Source organism: Schizosaccharomyces pombe (assembly GCF_000002945.2).
Source record: "Schizosaccharomyces pombe strain 972h- genome assembly, chromosome: I".
Classification (NCBI taxonomy): Eukaryota; Fungi; Ascomycota; class Schizosaccharomycetes; order Schizosaccharomycetales; family Schizosaccharomycetaceae; genus Schizosaccharomyces; species Schizosaccharomyces pombe.
The window spans coordinates 3,188,106-3,207,155 of record NC_003424.3 but is presented as its reverse complement, the minus strand read 5'-3'; the positions used below and the strand labels follow the sequence as shown (position 1 = coordinate 3,207,155).

General features: G+C 37.0%; 6 protein-coding genes and 8 long non-coding RNA genes across 14 annotated transcripts, besides 1 other annotated feature; 5 read left to right on the top strand and 9 right to left on the bottom strand.

Moving 5' to 3' along the window:
- Nucleotides 1-201: 201 nt before the first annotated feature.
- On the bottom strand, nt 202-462 carry SPOM_SPNCRNA.3432. Its single transcript, NR_192797.1, has one exon. It is a non-coding gene; the product is annotated as a non-coding RNA (long non-coding RNA).
- Nucleotides 463-587: 125 nt separating this feature from the next.
- Nucleotides 588-877, bottom strand: SPOM_SPNCRNA.3431. Its single transcript, NR_192796.1, has one exon. It is a non-coding gene; the product is annotated as a non-coding RNA (long non-coding RNA).
- On the top strand, nt 616-1,194 carry mrpl19 (mitochondrial 54S ribosomal protein uL11m). Its single transcript, NM_001019519.3, has one exon. The coding sequence runs from the start codon at nt 622-624 to the stop codon at nt 1,054-1,056; it is 435 nt and encodes a 144-aa protein (NP_594095.1). The 5' UTR covers nt 616-621; the 3' UTR covers nt 1,057-1,194.
- Nucleotides 1,195-1,334: 140 nt separating this feature from the next.
- npt1 (nicotinate phosphoribosyltransferase) lies at nt 1,335-3,307 on the bottom strand. The gene is made up of 2 exons (NM_001356104.2): nt 3,233-3,307; nt 1,335-3,088 (listed from the first exon to the last, which is right to left on the bottom strand). The coding sequence occupies exon 2, from the start codon at nt 2,793-2,795 to the stop codon at nt 1,563-1,565; it is 1,233 nt and encodes a 410-aa protein (NP_001342932.1). The 5' UTR covers nt 2,796-3,088; nt 3,233-3,307; the 3' UTR covers nt 1,335-1,562.
- Nucleotides 3,308-3,933: 626 nt separating this feature from the next.
- SPOM_SPNCRNA.894 lies at nt 3,934-4,718 on the top strand. The gene has a single exon (NR_151280.1). It is a non-coding gene; the product is annotated as a non-coding RNA (long non-coding RNA).
- fmc1 (F1F0 ATP synthase assembly factor Fmc1) lies at nt 4,019-4,376 on the bottom strand (the record flags this gene model as incomplete). Its single annotated transcript, NM_001356103.1, has 2 exons — nt 4,019-4,279; nt 4,323-4,376. 2 exons carry the CDS (start codon nt 4,374-4,376, stop codon nt 4,019-4,021), a joined length of 315 nt encoding a protein of 104 aa, NP_001343115.1.
- On the bottom strand, nt 4,706-10,191 carry nup189 (nucleoporin Nup98 and Nup96; the record flags this gene model as incomplete). The annotated part of the gene is given in 2 exon segments (NM_001430997.1): nt 4,706-9,627; nt 9,627-10,191. Coding segments are annotated over 2 exon segments (5,424 nt in total). The 5' UTR covers nt 10,129-10,191.
- On the top strand, nt 4,886-5,655 carry SPOM_SPNCRNA.3430. Its single transcript, NR_192795.1, has one exon. It is a non-coding gene; the product is annotated as a non-coding RNA (long non-coding RNA).
- Nucleotides 10,192-10,325: 134 nt separating the features above from the next.
- SPOM_SPNCRNA.3429 lies at nt 10,326-15,753 on the bottom strand. The gene has a single exon (NR_192794.1). It is a non-coding gene; the product is annotated as a non-coding RNA (long non-coding RNA).
- Nucleotides 10,389-15,709, top strand: alm1 (nucleoporin Alm1). The gene has a single exon (NM_001019516.3). The coding sequence runs from the start codon at nt 10,441-10,443 to the stop codon at nt 15,622-15,624; it is 5,184 nt and encodes a 1,727-aa protein (NP_594092.1). The 5' UTR covers nt 10,389-10,440; the 3' UTR covers nt 15,625-15,709.
- Nucleotides 15,754-15,844: 91 nt separating the features above from the next.
- Nucleotides 15,845-16,202: an LONG TERMINAL REPEAT.
- Nucleotides 15,939-16,700, bottom strand: prl14. Its single transcript, NR_150279.1, has one exon. It is a non-coding gene; the product is annotated as a non-coding RNA (long non-coding RNA).
- On the top strand, nt 16,313-18,910 carry ntr1 (RNA-binding splicing factor). The gene has a single exon (NM_001019515.3). It carries the CDS (start codon nt 16,365-16,367, stop codon nt 18,756-18,758), a length of 2,394 nt encoding a protein of 797 aa, NP_594091.1. The 5' UTR covers nt 16,313-16,364; the 3' UTR covers nt 18,759-18,910.
- Nucleotides 17,011-17,463, bottom strand: SPOM_SPNCRNA.3428. Its single transcript, NR_192793.1, has one exon. It is a non-coding gene; the product is annotated as a non-coding RNA (long non-coding RNA).
- Nucleotides 17,573-17,777, bottom strand: SPOM_SPNCRNA.3427. Its single transcript, NR_192792.1, has one exon. It is a non-coding gene; the product is annotated as a non-coding RNA (long non-coding RNA).
- Nucleotides 18,911-19,050: the final 140 nt, after the last annotated feature.

Sequence of the window (19,050 nt, the reverse complement as noted above, 5' to 3'; positions counted from 1 at the left end):
TACTTTGTTTACCATAAAATGGTATGTAAAATGTTTATTGAAAGTAATAAAATAGCTGAGAAAAGACCATTTAATTTCAGCTTGTGATTCAAATGAAATAATCATGCTTTTTAGTTAGGATATTTGCCAATCCCTAAAAACTTAATATATTAATTGATAGTAAGGAGTTAACTTTGAAAAGCTATGTAGCTAAATTTTGGTTTGCTTCTTTTAAACGGCTTCAATTCAGCGCTATTGTTGTTCAACAAATGAAAAATTTTGCGACATTTTAACTAATCCGTATTTGAGATTCAAAAATCAACTAAAATTTTTCAAAAAAATCCTAAAACGAACAACGTTTATGAAAACGTCTTTTCCATTTATCTGAGTTGCCTATTTAATGTCAATACTTTTACTTCTATTCAATCAAGCAGAAGAGAAGGACACATTTGGTCTATTCGGGAATTTTTCTGACTGCTATTAAAAGCTTTAATATTACAAATAAGTAAACACATTACAATTAATTCACCCAAATATTTCAAATTAGTTATTATTCTAATTACAATTATTTTTAAGGAAGAACATGTTACTTTATTGCATGAGAGACATACAACTTACAACTGTATTTTCTTCTTTAACCTTATGGCTTCTACTAGAACGACAATCATAAAATTAATTGTACCGGCAGGAAAAGCTACGCCTACGCCTCCAATTGGACCTGCCCTTGGTGCTCGCGGGTTGAAGAGCATAGACTTTTGTAAAGAATTTAATGCGCGGACGGCAGGTTGGATGCCAAATACCCCAGTGCCTTGTAAAATTACTGTCACACCTCAAAGAACATTTACTTTCACTATACATACTCCTCCAACCAGTTGGTTAATCTCTAAAACCCTCGACCTTGAAAAAGGTTCAAGTTCCCCATTACATGATATAAAGGGACAATTAAGCTTGAAGCATATATATGAAATTGCCAAATTGAAAAGTACTGATCCAAGCTTACAAGGAATAGAGCTTCTTTCTCTTTGTAAAAGTGTCATTGGAACAGCTAAAAGCATGGGCGTCAAAGTCGTACCTTAATCTTATGAGACGCCAGAGCATTTTGTAACTGGTCATACTTGAGGTTATTTTTTTTTCTATCTTGTTATAAACTATTCCCCTCTTTTTTCTTGAATAAAAGCAGTTAATGATATGACTTTTTACTATTACCGACTAAAACGTTGTCCCTGTTTTCTTATTTTCTCCTTTTCTTAGTTGTTTTATATTATTCCTTCGTTAAACAAGCAAAGTAAAAAAACACGTTTGCCATATAAAATTAAAGAATTGCATACCGTTAGTTTACAAACACATCTTAGACTAAATGATTACCTTTAGCATTAAACTATCAATATAGATAACGAAACAGATATGCTAAGCAGAAAAGAAAATGAAGATTTTCAAGTGTGAGTTTTATGTTTACTCTAAGTCACGCCTTATGAAATGCAGCTCAATAAAAGAGAGCCTCAAACTCTGTCTATCTATCAAAAAATAAGAAAAAAAAAACCAAGATTAGTACTGCAGAAACGCTCGAAAATAAAAGAAATGGCTTATGCTATAGGGAGGCATAATTGATGCTTGGCTTGAATAACAGCATCACGATCACCAGTATTTTTCATGATATCGTCACTAATCTTCACTGCTTTAGTTCCTTCAGCGGAAAAAAGCTTAATAACAATATTCATAGGTTTGCTCACTTCACTGGGATTGGAAACTTTTTGGAAGTCGCTGGTAAGATTTGTGCCGATGCCAAATGCAGACTTAATGCCACATTTCTCGCAGTATTTGTACAGTTCGATACATCTGTCAACATTTAAAGCATCGCTATGAACAATTACTTTTGTGGAAGGATCGACACCTATTGATTTATAGTGCTTTACGACTTTTTCAATGTATTCCTCAGCACAACCGCTATCTTGACGAACACCATGGAAAACATTGGCTAAATCGTCGGCAGAATTGGCTGTAAAAGATTTGAGAAACACATCAGTAGAGAATGTATCCGTTAAGGCTATTAAAAGACTAGTACCAAAAGTTTGGACCCACTTTAAGGAAGCAATACGATTTGCTTGTTTATAATTTTGAGTAATAGCTGCAATGCCCATATACCACTCGTGAGCAACCGTACCAGAGACATTTAGATTATATTTGGCGGCGAAGTAAACATTAGATGTACCAAGGAAACTTCCAGGGCCCTTAAAATCCTCTTGTGCTTTCATGAGACCTTGGAGAACAATTTCCTGGGTGTGAGGATCACGACGACGACGAGTGCCAAAGTCAGTAAAGGCACATCCGGCTCGGATGAGACGCTTACCCTTCTCGTAAGCTTTTTCAAACTGACCCTCAGGTGACCAGTCCTTATCGACAAATTTAAAATAAGATTCTGAGACGAGAGCAAGCAGTGGAATTTCATAAAAAATGGTATTCTTCCAGAGGCCGTGAATAAAGATTGAGAGATCCTTAGTTTCAGAATCATAATTAAGGGAAATTGAATTTTCAGGATCAAATTCGAACTCATGCATGAATTCATAAAATGATTCCTTTAAATAAGGACAGTTCTTGCGAAGCCATTGCTCTTCTTCAGGAAGTAAATGTAAATTCCGTAAGCCTCTTATTTGTTCCCGTAACCAGTTATAAGCCTCCTGATTTAATGCCATTTTTGGGGACCGGTTTGTATACTTATATGATACTTGAGCATCCGGATAATGCTCTAAAACGGCTTGAAGCATGGTGAGTTTGTAAAGATCCGTATCGAGGATAGAGACAACAGCCGGTTCACTCATCGTAGCAAAAAGGATAGATATATTTTCAAATTATATATTAATATTGGTTGAAAACCTGAGGTGTATAGAACCCGACGAAACTTTTTTATGAAATCAATGAACGTTTGCCGTTAGCGCATTAAAAACGCAAGGAAATCAAAATCAAATAGAATTAAAATTTAAAGTGTCTTGATATGAAAGATATTAATTATAATTTCCCCTACTAATGTCAATTTCAATCAGAACACTCTTAGTCGCAGGAAATAGAAGTCAATTTTTTTGTGAAGGTTTTCAAAATTTTAAAGGGTTAGGATCTTTTTCAAGTTAGTGTCAATTGTCAAATAGATGTGAAACATTATATTTTATACTACATGCGCATGTTATAATGCAGACTCGAAAAGTATACCCGCCAAAATTGCAGGAAATCAAATTATATTATTTTTAACAAACGAGCATACCTTCAACAAACAATTGTACTACTTTAATAGCCTGTAGCAAACAAAACCAATTTGAGGACGAATCTGATCTTGGTAGATTGACATTTTGTATCTTGGCGATGATTTACTTTTTCAAGTAACATCATGGTATTGTTACTTACTTTTATTTACGATGTTAAAATTGTTCGCCTTTTTATGGCATTAGGAATAACTTTTCAATTTGCTTTTCATTAATTGATAATTGAAACTCAATCTTTATACTGGCACATATTTTCTAAAGTTCTTTTCAAAAATTCATTAAAATGGGTTTACAACTAAATATGATATTCTTAAGTGTTTTTCATAAGACCATTTCTAATATATTGCAATTTTAGCAGGACAAAAAAGAGAATTCCAAAAATTTCATTTCCTTTCCGTAAGTACTTGCCTATCCTGACTCTTGTATATATTAATTCAGGAGCATTAGGACGCTCATTTAAAAATCTTCCGGTACAAGTAGTAAGGGTGATAATTTTAAACTTCCATAAAGCACAGAGCATAGCATAACTCAAGTGTTAAAAAATATATTTTTTTGGTCACAAAGAATTCAGAATTTCGTTATTAGCATGTAGTAAAAGACATCACTAAGAAACAGTTCAAAAAAACTAACGAGTAATTTCGGACGAGGTTTTGCGGAAAAAGTAAATTTTTAATGCGCAAAATTGAGATAAAGTACACCCTTGAAATTTTTTAATAAGCTCTATAACGGAAAAGGCAGTCGAGTATATCGTCAGATAAATCATCAATTCACCACTTTTGGACATCAGCTTACTCGGGGCTTTCCAATCCTACACGTCTAGCAGCAAGCTTTACTTTTTCAAGTTCATTTACATTTGCTAACGGATGATGGCGATTAAATAACAGTTCATGTTGATTTCCCGATTTCAAAAATGCAACCACCTCTTGAAATTTTGATAGCTGCTCAACCTTGTTATTTCTAAGACAAGCTTTGGTATATACTAAGAAGTCTTTTTGGGTCTTAGTGAATCCTTTCTTTTGTTTGAGGGTACTGGTCTTATATATTACATTCTGAAGACTATTAATGCTTCGCCCCATACTTCAAAATACTTACCATCTCGCGCAATTGACGCAAAAGTGACCGATAAACAGTAGTAGGAGTACTCATCGTTTAAATTATCTTCTCTTTATGGATCTAAGGTTGGTATTATACCTACAAAATCCTTATGAATGATTGCGCGTTTAGAGAGAGGTGTTTCTTGTAGTTGCTAATGAATCCACTAACTTCATTATAGAACAACGAACAAGTAGCTTAAAGCAAGAGAACAATTACTATTATTGGTGTCATTTAATAAATGTTTAAAGAAGTTAAAGCCAACAAAAATATATATTCATTCATTATTTACAAAAGACGTTGAACTCAGAACATATATTCCGATTTCATTAAATATAGATTTTTTTTCTAATTCATCGTATAAACCAATCTAGAATACTAAATCAAAATTGCACAGATATATTTTGTAAATTCGCTAGACTGTCAGCAAGTGGTAAGGGGAGATTACATATAGCATCCGTAAGTGACTCTTCATTACAAAGCGCGTTAACAAACCGCGAAATTTTGTGCAAAGCAGCCTTTTGTAACAAATTAGTAGCATTCAATTCTTTCAATGCTACGCTAATTTTACGAAGTGTAAAAAGCTTTAGCTCTTGATTAGCATCAAAGTTACCTTCTAAAAGATCCAAATAATCGGAATAAATTTGACCTCCAAATCTCCAAGAAGCCAACCCATCTGTTTGCCCATTAAATCCTTCTAGTGCTTTTTTCAATTGTGTCTTATTACCACTTATAACAGCCTGTGGAGCCAAGGTATCCAACAACACCTTATGCGCATCTTCATACAAAGCAGCTTCCTGAAGGAAATAAAGCTCGTTTAAGTGATCACCAACATAACGTGCATACAACGCTTTGGCCTCGTTTAACCAGGATTCAGGGATACATAACTTTTCAATCATTTCAACAGCACCAGCACCTAATCCCCCACGAAGGTTTCGTGCTAAACATGAAGTGATAGTCGATGTTCGGGTTTCTACATTCTCCAAATGCAATAAAACAAATAATGACCATAACCATTGCCCTGATGCTTCCAACTGGGAAGCATATGCCAGAGTCAATTGATCAGAATGAACACTAATAGGTTTTAGATCTTCAGCCATGTTAATATCCACCACTCTATCTGAAAAGTCACATAAGGATCTAGCTTTCGATAAGTAAATTGCCAATTGCCATACTACTCTGTAATTCAGCGGCGAACATTTAGCGCTTTCCGGTATAGTAAGTTCTTCTAAACTAGTGCCCATAGCATACGCTTTGAGCAAAAGATAAATAATGTCATATACTTCAATACCTTGCACAGCACTAGTGGCGATTGGTTTCTGCATGATTTCAGGAAACTTTTGCAAAGACTCAACATACAATTGCATAGCTTCACCTATACTAATATCAGTGTTGTACCACAACTTTAAGCCGAATGCTCTTAACCAGGTCATATTTTTTGTAATGGGTATAGATTGAACATAATCCTCATCTCCTTTAGTCCCACAGCCTTCAGCAATATCAGTATTACCAGAAAGCAATTCGAATATTAGTCTTGTAAATTTATTGATGAAGGGTAAATCACCGTGTTTTCTCCATTCCTCCAATTGCTGTTTCACCTCTTGCTGGATATCTACATCACTATTGACTAAAGGTATAAGCGTGGATAAACGATTATTTTGGGATTGGACCGCTTCCTCACAAGCCTGACCAATAAGGTTTCCTGTTAACAAAATGTAAATACGTTCTTCTGATGTTTCGGCTTCCTTTGCTAATGTAGTTGTTTCATGCTCAAGTGTCTTAGTAATCCATTCAGATAAAGATTCCCGTACAAGCTTTTGATAAAGAACTTCACGAGCCTCTGATGAGAGTTCTGAAGGCAAGGAGTAGTTTTTTGGGTCAAATAGAATTGAAGTCAGATCCCACACTATGCTTTCATATCCAGAAGAACATAGCGATAAAGGTTTGACAGTCATAGATGAACGAGGTGAAGCAGCATGGGTCCCACTCAAATCCAAGTAAACTTCTGTTTGATCGAGCTGATACTCTAACAACTTCGTGCCATTTGGATCTTTGGTAGGTATAAAATCATATATCGATCTTATTTTTACATCCGAAGATTTCAGCACGTATATACATGATCCGTTGGCAGTAAAATGAAATTTTGAGGGTATGAAAGCCCCCGGCTTATCTAAAGATTGCCAAGGTCTATCGGTGTCGAGGTTTTGATTTCCAAAAATGTCCGTCACTAAATCATGTTCGTTATAATATATACCTCTAGAGTTTTTTAAATTTGCATTTGATTGACTTTCAGGAAAAGCAGCTTTTATTAAAGCCGAGCGTTGAACACTCAAATTTAATTGGTCTCTCCAATTATCTGTAACGACAAGCCCATGAAAATCTTGGGCTCCAAAACGCATAGAAGACAGTTCCTCCCTGTCCGACTCCTCGCTAATATCCTCAATATCCATATTGTCTGCTGCCAAACTAGCATCAGACTCTTCTACTAGGCTATAAACGGATTCATTAGAAGATTCCGAAGAATTTGATAAGTCATCTTCAGAAAGTGGAACGTTATTTTCCTTCGAGTATCCATCGACTTTTTCGATAGAAATAACCTCGTCGACTTTTTTTGCATTATCGTCATAGTCACCTCTTTCTGAGACATTTGAATCGCTAGAAAAATCAAGTTTGACTTTCTTGGACATAAAAGTATCATCCAAAGGGGCAGAATCATCAACTTTTAGGAAATGGCGGTTCAATTCCTTGTTCTTACTGTCGTTGGGAAATGCACCTGGTGTATGGTGAGTAACAAATGAATCATTTTTTCCCGAAACTTTCAAGTTTGGTTGATCATACTTTTTTAAATTACCTGCTTCATTACTAGTTGATGACATATCGTTTTCTTCCTCTTCATCATCCAGCAAACCGTATCTAGAGAAATGCTGAACCTTGAAGATCCATTTTCCGTCATTAAAGTCAATAAATTCGGTATCTTTAATACGATGAAGTCTCTTTACATGTTGAATGTATCTAGGGTTCTGAGGATCCTTAATAGGCTCTCGAGTCTCTCGAGATAATGGCCAGGTTTTTTCAAGTGTAATTATGGCAGGAACATTAAGGCCTTCACCCAAAGGAGGACTTGATCCCTCAACAGGATATACGGCGCAAATCTTTCTCTCAAAAACAACGACCTTGCCAGGTATGTCTTCAAGCTTTTCGAATCCACTCAAATCGACGGGTTTTAAAAATGCAACTTGGCCATAGCCAGTGCGACCGACAGAGAATTGATGGACAGAACATAATTTTTCTTTAGGATACTTAGAAAGCTCCTCAATTGAGGGTTTCATCCAGTAATCGTCAGATAGAACTACATGTTCGTCTTTCTTTAAAGAGCCATCTGCTTCATTTTGAGGTGCTTTTTCTTGTACTTTTGAGTCTGATTTGGCATCGTTGCCATTTTTCACACCATTTTGCAGGATATCATCTTTGGAGATTTTGTGGGTAATAACCAGCTTTTTTATGTTTTGTCTCGGAGTAAAAGCATCGGCGCTCAGCAACACATCATCGTTAAGCGAATCAAACAGGTGTAGTGATTTCGGTTTACCAGAAGCACTTGTTGAATTCATTACAGCCGATTTGGCAAAAGAGGAAATAGAAGCCAAACGTGCAGTATTATGCGAACGAGGTGACAACCAAAATTGTGGTAGAGAAGCTGCCTTTTTGGGAGTCGGTTTAGAAGTCAACGGTGAAGCTATCGGTTCCTGAATACTAGTTGGTGCAACTTGTGAAGTTGTGCTTGAAAATAAGGGATTATTGCCGTAAGGGTTTTGGTCTATACTGGCCTGTAATGGTTGTTGCTGTTGTCCAGCTTGAGATCCACCAAATAACCCAGTACCAAAATTTGAAGTTTGTGCTTGGTTGTTAGTATTAGAAGCCCCAAATAATCCAGATGTAGTTGTAGATGGTTGTTGAGCAGTTGTGTTACCAAACAAACCACCAGTTGTAGTAGAAGGCTTATTAAACAAACTACCACCGGTATTGGTTGTGTTTGCATTATTGGATCCAAAGAGCCCGGTTCCGGTATTGGAAGTAGCATTATTCGTTTGCGTAGAGCCAAATAAACCGGTACCAGGAGTACTGGAGTTGGCTGATCCAAACATGTTAGAACCCGCAGTGTTCGCATTTCCGAATAAACTTCCGCCAGTGCCGGTAGCATTAGTAGCTGTGTTGGTATTAGCACCGGCTCCTAAACCACCAAACAAACCTGTCCCTGCTGGTTTAGGAGCAGTGGTAGCAGTGGATCCAAAAGCTGGCTTGGGAGCATTATTAGCATTTTGCCCAAAAGAAAAACCTCCGCTGGCAGGAGTAGTGGTCGTGGAACCAAAACCGAATCCAGAAGGCTTAGTGGCTGCATTATTATTGGCACCAAAGGAAAAATTACTACTATTGTTACCACCAAAAGTAGATGTTGGAGCGGTGTTATTATTTGCCGTATTATTATTAGCGCCAAAACCAAACAAACCTGTACCCATGGTACCTGAATTGGGTTGGTTATTCGTGTTGCTTCCAAACCCCCCAGTAGAAGAACCAAATCCCGTACCCGTACCAGTGGCAGCACCACCAAATAAGCCACCCGTAGTTTGACCTGTTCCTGTATTGGTTGCGTTATTTGAACCAAAAAGACCCGTTCCTGTACCAGTATTGGTAGTGTTAGTGGTTGAGCCAAAACCTGAAAAAGCTGGTTTTTGTTGATTAAATGTAGAGCCACCAAAAAGACCGGTTGAAGGAGTTGAGGTGGTATTATTGTTTTGACCAAATAACCCACCGGATGCATTATTTGTTCCAGAACCAAACCCTGTATTGGTAGTGTTACTACCAAATGCAGATCCACCGCCAAAGAGACCGGAACCAGGAGTGGTATTAGTAGCATTCGATGTACCAAACGGTGTTGCATTATTTGTGGTACCTGACAAATTCTGACCAAACGGAGTAGTTGAAGCTCCAAATGCGGGTGTTGAACCAAATGCAGAAGTAGTGTTCGTACTAGAAGCATTGCCAAAACGTCGTCCTTGATTATAGTCTTGTAAACGCAACTCTTCAAATGAATAAGATCTATAAGCGGGCATACAAGTTATAGACTGGAAGACACTAGTACCGTTTGTTTGAGGGTCTTTTTCAGAAGTTACCGCATAAGGTGGGTTAGCTGTACCATTCACAGCGTTTGCATTGCTTGAGACAAATCCAGAGGTTCCGAAAGCGTTGGTCGTAGCGGGTGTAGTGGACGAACCAAACAAGCCACCACCAGTACCTTGCGAACCAAACCTGTATTTCCAGCAGTATTGCCAGCGTTATTTTGAGAACCAAACAAGCCACCACCGGTACCAGTATTCGATGCAGTGTTACCGAACCCTGTTGAACCAGCGTTCGATCCAAAAGAAAATGACGTTCCAGTATTTGCATTGTTGTTGGCGGTATTTGATCCAAAGAGGCCACCACCACTAGGATTTGTGGCGTTGTTCGTGCCTCCAAAAGCAGGAGTATTGGATTGGCCAAACATACCTGTCCCAGAGGACATTCCAAAACCTGTGCCACCAGTCGTGGTAGTGTTGTTTCTATTTCCAAATAGTCCACCGTTCGTATTTGATCCAAACAAGGGTTGAGTAGTGTTCTGCCCAAAGCCAGTTGTAGAAGTGTTTTGGGAACCAAACAAAGTGTTCCCTGGAGTATTGGAGTTGGAACCAAATAACCCACCAGTTTGTTGATTATTTTGACCGAAAGCACCGGTTCCTCCTCCAAATCCGGAAGAATTGTTTTGTCCAAACATCACTAGGATGATATTTGATTAAATAATTAGTAAAGTCACCAAAATTGGTGTTGTGTGGACGACAGGTCCGAATAGTGCACTGCTACTCAAGATACGTTCAAGGCGTGATAGAGAAGAATACAGAAATTTAGCTTTTTTTTTAATACTCACGGTAATTACAATTTTTAAATTTGCTTCATTTGTTTTTCTCAACGTAATTGTCGCATTTCTTCTAACGTGGTATTATTTCTGTACATCGAGGTTGATCACTTACTTCTCGTATACGTACACTGGTGCTTCATAAGTCATCGAACGTTGATTCCAGGCTAGAAAATGTCTTCGGGGGGACTTGAAGATGATATTCAGCTGGTACACGAGTTTTTGGATGTATCTTTTGAGGATATAAAACCCCTGGTGTCTGTCAATGGTTTCGCTGTATTTATATCTGCTATTAAAACCAAGGTTAAAGACATAAACGCTTTAAAGGATCAGCTTGTCCTTCAAGAAGTCAACCATGAGCATAAGGAGAATGTTCTTACGAAGAAGATTAACTTTCTTGAGCAACAACTTCAATCTTCTAATAATCAAGCAGAGGAATCACGTAATCTTATATCGGTATTGAGAAATGAGAACGAATCGCTGAAAACCAACTTGGAGAATCAAAATAAGCGCTTTGATGCATTGACTACTGAGAACCAGTCGCTTAGAAGGGCTAACTCTGAATTACAAGAGCAATCTAAGATTGCTTCTGAGCAGCTTTCAATCGCGAAAGATCAAATCGAAGCCCTACAAAATGAAAATTCACATTTAGGAGAGCAAGTCCAGAGTGCGCATCAAGCATTGTCTGATATTGAAGAAAGAAAGAAACAGCACATGTTTGCTAGCAGTAGCAGTCGTGTCAAGGAAGAGATACTCGTTCAGGAGAAAAGCGCTTTAGTCTCTGATTTGGCTAGTTTGCAATCAGATCATTCGAAAGTTTGCGAAAAATTAGAAGTTTCATCTCGTCAAGTTCAAGATTTGGAGAAAAAGCTTGCTGGGCTTGCCCAACAGAATACAGAGCTTAACGAAAAAATACAGCTTTTTGAGCAAAAGCGGAGCAATTATTCCTCCGATGGGAACATATCAAAAATCCTTGAAACCGACCCCACTTCAATCAAAGAACTTGAAGAAGAAGTGGAAACTCAGAAACGACTTACAGCTCTTTGGGAGTCTAAATCTTCAGAGTTGCAATCAGAGGTTGCTGCACTTCAAGAAAAGCTCACTTCGCAACAAAGTCTATACAATAATGTGACCGAAGAGTTAAATAATAACAAGCAACAGCTATTGATTTCGGAGAATAGTTTGCGGGAACTGCAAGAGAAATATGATAGTGTAGTTAGTGAACTACAAGTGGTTAAAGAAAATAAAAATACCTCTGTTTCAGCTGGTGTAGGTTTGTTTTCTCCTTTGGCGCAAAAGTTAAGCGCCGTTCAAAATCCCGAATTTTCATTTACGAAAGTATATTCGGACAATATGAAACTCCAACAGAAGGTTTCTAGCTTAAAGCTTCAGCTAGACCGCTTGACTAACAAATTCTCCTCATTTTGTGAACAAGTTAAACAAAGGATTCCAGTTGTCAAACAACAGAGGAGTGAAATCGTTAGGAATAACATTTATATGAATTTTCTTAGCGAATCTTTGGAAACATCTAACAACAACCTAACCAAAGTACAAGCAGAGCTTTTATCGACCAAAATGCGCCAAGAAGCTTGTTACTTGCAGCTCACCGCATCTCGTACTCAATGCAGTGATCTTTCTCGAGAAGTTATTTGTCTCATGGCCGAACTTGATCATTTGAATGAAACTAAATCAAGAAACGTTCCCGCTACTGTGCAAGTTGCGCTTGATGAATACGCTCAAAATCCCTCTACTGCATCTGAGACACTAGTAAACAAGGAGCTTGCTAATTTTTCATCTATAAAGGAAGCTGTTTCGAAAACTCTAGAACTGCGGGAAAAAGTGCGGGCCCTTGAATGCGATGTTGAAATCCAAAAGCAAACTGTCCAATATCAAATTTCCAATGCAGTTAAAGAAAATTCAAATACACTTTCAGAGCAAATCAAAAATTTGGAAAGTGAGTTAAATTCGTCAAAAATAAAAAATGAGTCCTTACTTAATGAACGAAATTTACTGAAAGAAATGTTAGCTACTTCTCGAAGCAGTATTTTGTCTCACAATTCTTCCGCGGGCAATATTGATGACAAAATGAAATCCATTGATGAATCTACAAGAGAACTTGAGAAAAATTACGAAGTTTATCGTAACGAAATGACAGCTATTCAGGAATCCTTGTCTAAGCGAAATCAGGATTTGTTGAGTGAGATGGAAGCAATACGTAAAGAGTTAGAAAATTCCAAATATCAGCAGCAGTTATCTACTGATAGATTAACTAATGCTAATAATGACGTTGAAGCCTTTAAAAAGGAAGCCAAGGAGCTTCGTAGTATTAATCAAAATTTACAGGATATAATTAGTCGACAGGATCAGAGAGCCAGTAAATTTGCCGAAGAATTATTACATGTTAACTCACTTGCTGAAAGATTAAAAGGTGAACTAAATGCTTCGAAGGGTGAAAAAGATTTACGGAAAAGGACGCAAGAGCGTTTAATATCTGAAAACGATAAACTTTTGGCTGAGCGCGAGAGACTAATGAGTCTTGTATCAGATCTTCAAACTTTTCTTAACCAGCAACAGCTATCTGATGCTGCTAGAAAAGTAAAATTTGAATCTGAGAAGGAAAGCTTAAGCCTTTCCTTGCAGAAGTTGAAGGAGTCAAATGAAAAGATGAGTAATGATCTTCATTCTCTACAGAAATCTTTGGAAAAGAGCGGAATTGAGTACTCCAGCAGGATTAAGACATTAATGCTCGAAAAACAATCGTTAAGTGAAGACAACAGGAAATTGTTAGATAATCAACAAATGATGGAAATAAAACTCCAAGAATTAAACGGCGTCATTGAACTTGAAAAACAAAGATTTTCTACTTTGGAAGCCAAGTTTACACAGCAAAAAAATACGTCCTATAGCGAAAGGGAAGCTTTGCTAGAATCATCGCTTAGTGACTTGCAATCTAAACATACTTCCTTAGAATCCCAATACAATTATTCTTTAAGGAATATTGAACAGTTACAGGCCGCAAGCAAACTCGCCGAAGAAATGGTTGAAAGAGTTAAAACTGAGTATGATGAGTATCGATTGCAAACTTCAGAGTCCTTGGAAAAAAATCATTTAAAAATCACTTCTCTTGAACAAAGGATAGTTATTCTACAAGATGAGATAGCTTCTTCTTCTTTACGCTGTGAGAATATTACTAAAGATAGCGAAACAAGAGTTGCCTTGCTTTTAGAGGAAAATAAGCATCTTAACAATGAGCTTTCGTCACACCGAAATGCTGAAAAGCAACATTTAGAGAAGGAGAATGATTATAAACAACAGTTGTTGTTGGTAACTGAAGATTTAAGAAAAACTCGTGAAGATTATGAAAAGGAACTTTTAAGACATGCCGATGCTAGATCGACTCTTCAAAAACTGCGCGAGGATTACACGAAGGCATTAGAACAGGTTGAAGATTTGAATAAAGAAATAGCCTTAAAGGCCGGTATAAACGAATCTCAGCCCTTTCCCATTAGTGAAAAAGAAGATCCTTTGAGACAGGAAGTTTATGTCCTCAAAAAGCAAAACGCAATGCTTTTAACCCAACTTCAATCTTCCAATCTCAACTTTGCAGAAATAACTAGCCCATCCCCGGATTTAGATTCTGTTATGAAATTAGGATTATCAGATTTACAGAATCATGTGAAGCGTATATCCAAAGAAATGGAGATTATTTCATGCCAACGACAATTATTATTCCTTGAAAATAAGAAACTCAAGCGAACCGTTGAATCATCGAATCGAGTTATCGCCGATCTGCAAAGAGGTATAACGGAAAAGGATGTTAGCAGTACTTCTGAATCCGTTGGGGAACGTTCAAATTATCTAAACATGGTTGCTTTATTAAATGAGAGCAACAAATCTCTCCGAGAAAATTTAGAAAGGAACGAGGAAGTTATCACAGAGTTAAGAGAGAAAATAGAAACTCTTAAAACTGATTTGGCGAATTTTAGACTTAATAAAGAACAACTAGAATCACAGCTTCAAACAGAGAAAGCAGCTGTAAAAAAGCTTGAAAACAGCAACGAAGAATACAAGCGTCATAACCAAGAAATATTACTATCTTTGAACAGTAGCACATCTACGTCTAGTGATGCTTCACGCTTAAAGAATGAACTTGTTTCCAAAGAAAACTTAATAGAGGAGTTAAATCAAGAAATTGGTCATTTGAAATCTGAATTGGAAACTGTTAAATCAAAAAGCGAAGATTTGGAAAATGAGAGAGCGCAAAACCAATCCAAGATTGAACAATTAGAGTTGAAGAATACAAAACTAGCAGCTGCTTGGCGAACTAAATATGAGCAGGTAGTTAACAAGAGCTTAGAAAAGCACAATCAAATACGTCAACAACTTTCGCAAAAGACTTCTGAATTAGAAGCCAAGGTTGCGGAATGTCATCAGCTCAATGAACAACTCAACAAACCTTCTGCAACCCCCACTGCTACTACACAGTCTGAACCAAGTACGGTGTCACTGGAAGAATTCAATAGCACTAAGGAAGAACTATCTTCTACACAGCGAAAGCTAAGTGAAATTATGGATATCTTAAATACTACGAAGGAGGAGCTTGAGAAGGTCAGACAAAATAGTAATAAATCTGAGGGAACCAGTAAGGATACTGAAATACCCAACGAAGAAGAAATGGAAAGGAAGAAAGTCATGCAACAGGAAGTTTTGAGGTTACGTTCGAGAATTGCAAAAGAGCTACAGAAAAACGAATTACTCAGGAAACAAAATCAGGTTTTACAAGATCAAGTGAAAGCTTTGCAAGAGACAGTTGTGTCATCCGAGGAAGCAGAGTCCGCTTCGGTACATGCTGATACTAAAGATTTGGAAAACTTAAAAAAGACAGAAGAGATGTTATCAGTTACATTTCAAGTAATCTTCAACGAGTCCATATCTGACTTTTCGACTTCCACTGCCGACTTTACTACTTTTGTGCAAAAGGAATGGGAAAAGCGCAGAGAAATTTTACAGAAGGATGTTGAGGAACAAGTTGCTCAGTCGCATCAAAAACAACTAGATAACATCCGAAAAGAACTCGAGATGCGTAACAAGTTGAAGTTGAGCATGCTGGAAAAGAACTTAGCTAGAGTGCGAGCAGAGTTGGAGCAATCGAAGAAAAAAGATAGCCCTGCAATTTTAAGTTTGGAAGCTTCTAAAAACACTGATTCCAATAAAAGCAATTCTGAAGTCCCAGCAGCTCAAGTTAAAGAGAAAAAGTTAATCGCCAAAACTCACTCTGTTGACACTAATTCTCCTCCTAAACGGTCCAGTTCAGACGCTGGTATGGATGTTTCCAATGATGTTAAGAAAGCCAAATAGTAAAATATGAATTTTTTGGTATAATGCCCTTTTTAATGTTTCTTAAGAGTTTGTAAACAGATAATAAAATAGGTTAGCTGCATAATTATTATTTCTGGTTTCCAATAAAAAAAACGACTTTAATTTTATTATAATAAAAAGCTTTGTATTGTAATTTAATATTTTGATATTTTTTGAAGAGCTATAGATATTTTGCGCAACTAATGTCCTTATTCAGATATGTAAGCTACGCAGTTTGGTATCTGATTTAAGGATACGTAGAACTGCGGTGAGTTTTCCTTGTGGTCTATTATATTACAATACACAGGTTGTATAAGTAGCAACTGAGTATAGGTATTGTATTAACTGGGTTATAATGTTACCTATCACTAATATAGCTCATAACTGAACTGAGGAACGAGGTTCAGTTGTAACGGTATTTATAATATTTCTAAATAGTTGTTATCAACGGGTAACTATGTATATAGACGGATAGTTACCCGTGATTATCAATAAACGGATCTTAGCTAGTATTCCAACATATGACATATAGTGATACGCAACGTAGTGTATCATAGCGTAGTGTAGTATTGCTGACAAGATAAAATAAATAATGACGTTTTCGCGTGTTCTTAAGCTTAAGAACGTAACGCGCAAAAACTCATTATATGACATCCATATTTAACCCACTGGAGAACTGACCCAAAATAGAAAATTTCGGTTTTCATTGGTTTTTATTTATATTGAATTCTTGGGTTGATATGCAAAATGAGTATGTCGATATGAATTCATCTTCCGAGGATTCAGATGGTGATTCAATTTTGGAAGAAGGACGTCTTCGTCCATCTTTTCGTGGGCAGCAAAAAGAAAGGGACATGCTAGGAATATTTGGTGAAGAAGATGAAGATGGTTTTCATAACTCGGGGATTGGAAGTGCTAGACTTCGTAGAAAAAACATTTCTTTTGTTGAGAAATCTGAACAAGTTAAAGCAAATAAGCAAGTGACAGCAGATGATTTATTGGAGGCGCATTCAATTCCACAGTTAAAGAATAAAAATGATGAGGTTTCTCAGGCGAAAAATATTCCAAAGATGAAGTTTAATACTACTGGATTTGGCGCAAAAATGTTGGAAAAAATGGGGTATAAACAAGGACAAGGTTTGGGTGCCAATGCTGAGGGTATAGCTGAACCTGTACAATCTAAGCTACGCCCCGAACGTGTCGGATTGGGAGCCGTTCGAGAACGGACCGAAAAGCAAAGGAAAGAGGCAATTGCTCGTGGTGAGATCTCTGATAGTGAAGATGAGAAACATACCGTCAAACAAAAACCTTTAAGAGAAAAAAAGAAGAAACCTTTAAAATCCTCTGAAGAAATTTCAAAGGATATGGGAAGTTATAACTTGCCTAGGTTCTTAGCCAGTCTCATTGATGCTTCCTTAAATGATACTAAGGAAATCGAATTTGTGACTTCAAATAAAGAAGAATTGGGTTTAGAAGGTCGTGATATGTCCACTTCTGGAATTAACCAGCTCTCCAGGCTTGCTCGGGTTGAATGTGAACACCATGCTTCTGCATGGCAACAATTACAAGCCCGTCGCGCCTATGTTAAAATGGAATTAAAGAGGGTCACAACGGAATTCGACGAGAAATCGGTTGAAATATCTCGTTTGGAAAAGCTTTTGGGTAAAGTTATGGAGGTAAAATCCAGGTCAATGGAGTTTACAGTACCTGAGGCCGAAATTGATGTTATCGAAAAAAGACTTCAGCCGTTAAATAACTTAATTGAAACGTTACCGGTTGAATTTTCAGAGGCAAGTATGCATTTTGAGCTTGACTCGGTCGCAGTGTCAATCCTTGCTTTTGTACTTTCAGAACCGATAAAAAACTGGGATGTCTGGAAACATCCATATTTTATGTTAGAAAGTTTTCTTTCGTGGAAAAATTCTTTATATTCCAAAGACTTTAGGCCCAAGAGAGAAGAGAGTAGTACATTTATGGATATTGATGTGGAATTCGATGATGAATTAGAAGGTCAAAGCTTAACACACTATGAGTCATTTATGATGTTTGTTTGGAAAAAAAAAATTGGTGAGGAACTGAAGAAATGGATTATTCAGGATTCTCTTAAGGCTTTGCAACTTTTAGAAGCATGGGACCCTGTGGTTCCAGAGAAAGTTAAAGATTCTTTGATACAAGATGATATACTCCCTAGGCTCAAAGATGCTGTAAGCAAATGGAACCCTAAATTAAAATTGAAGAAAAATGATTCACTGCATCATTGTATTTTCCCGTGGTTACCCTATTTGGAAAAGCACGCAGATTCACTACTGCAAAGTGTTTTGGTTCAGTTTTCTCTAATTTTGTCCCCATGGAAAATAAAGAATGGAAGTATCGATGACTTTAGTGTCTGGAGATCAGCGTTTGCTAATGATGCTTTAGACCGTTTACTTGAGAAAGTTATATTGCCTAAGTTGGAAAAGTTAATGGATGAAGAGTTAGTGATTGACCCATCTAACCAAGACCTTGAAATATTTTTTATCATTTTGTCTTGGAAAGGATCGTTTAAAGCTATGGTTTTTGGGCAACTCTTTGCAGATCATTTCTTTCCAAAATGGTTAGAAACCCTTTATCAATGGCTAACGGAAGCTCCTAATTTTGATGAAGCAAGTGAATGGTATACGTGGTGGAAATCCGTTTTTCCGAAGGATTTGCTATCCAATGCATATATTCAACAGGGATTTTCAAAAGGGTTGGATATGATGAATGAATGCTTAGAAAACAAATCCATAACGGCTCCTCTTCCATTTGCAAAAGACTCAACTAAAGGGGTCAACCTTCAATTTTCGAAAGAAAAACATGAGTTCACTGCTGAAAGTGACGATACCACTTCTTACGATGAACCATTAGTGAGTTTCCGCGAACTTGTTGAAGAGTTCTGTGCTGAAAATTCGTTGTTATTTGTACCTTTGCGTCGGTCACATTTGTCGACCGGTAGTGCCTTGTTCCGCATTTCAACACAAGCCAGTAAAGCTCGTGGAATAACTGTGTATCTTCGAAACGATATTATTTGGAAAAAATCTCCTGGAGCTTCCGAAGATACGCCCTATGATCCAATTGGGTTCAACGAAATCCTCCTCATGTTTAACAATAACTAGAAATGTAATTGTGAAGGGGAATATTGATTTGCATCAATATCATTATGAATATTCTTAGACTTGATTAACAGCGCTGCATTAATGAAAAGAATTACGAGTTTTAAAATGTATAAGTAAAATGGTTGTCTACACAAAGTAAGTACTTATATACAATTTTACCAACTTTAAAAGGATTTCATAAAAAAAATTTGCCTAATTGAGTGATCTATCTTGATTTTGAATAAATGTATTATATACTTCCATTATATAGCGTATTTTAACACTGCAACGCTGCACTCAATATTAATTCGAG

Coding starts and splice junctions, on each gene's coding strand:
- ntr1 (NM_001019515.3), top strand. CDS start 16,365: ATGCAAAATGAGTATGTCGATATGAATTCATCTTCCGAGGATTCAGAT.
- alm1 (NM_001019516.3), top strand. CDS start 10,441: ATGTCTTCGGGGGGACTTGAAGATGATATTCAGCTGGTACACGAGTTT.
- npt1 (NM_001356104.2), bottom strand. CDS start 2,795: ATGAGTGAACCGGCTGTTGTCTCTATCCTCGATACGGATCTTTACAAA.
- mrpl19 (NM_001019519.3), top strand. CDS start 622: ATGGCTTCTACTAGAACGACAATCATAAAATTAATTGTACCGGCAGGA.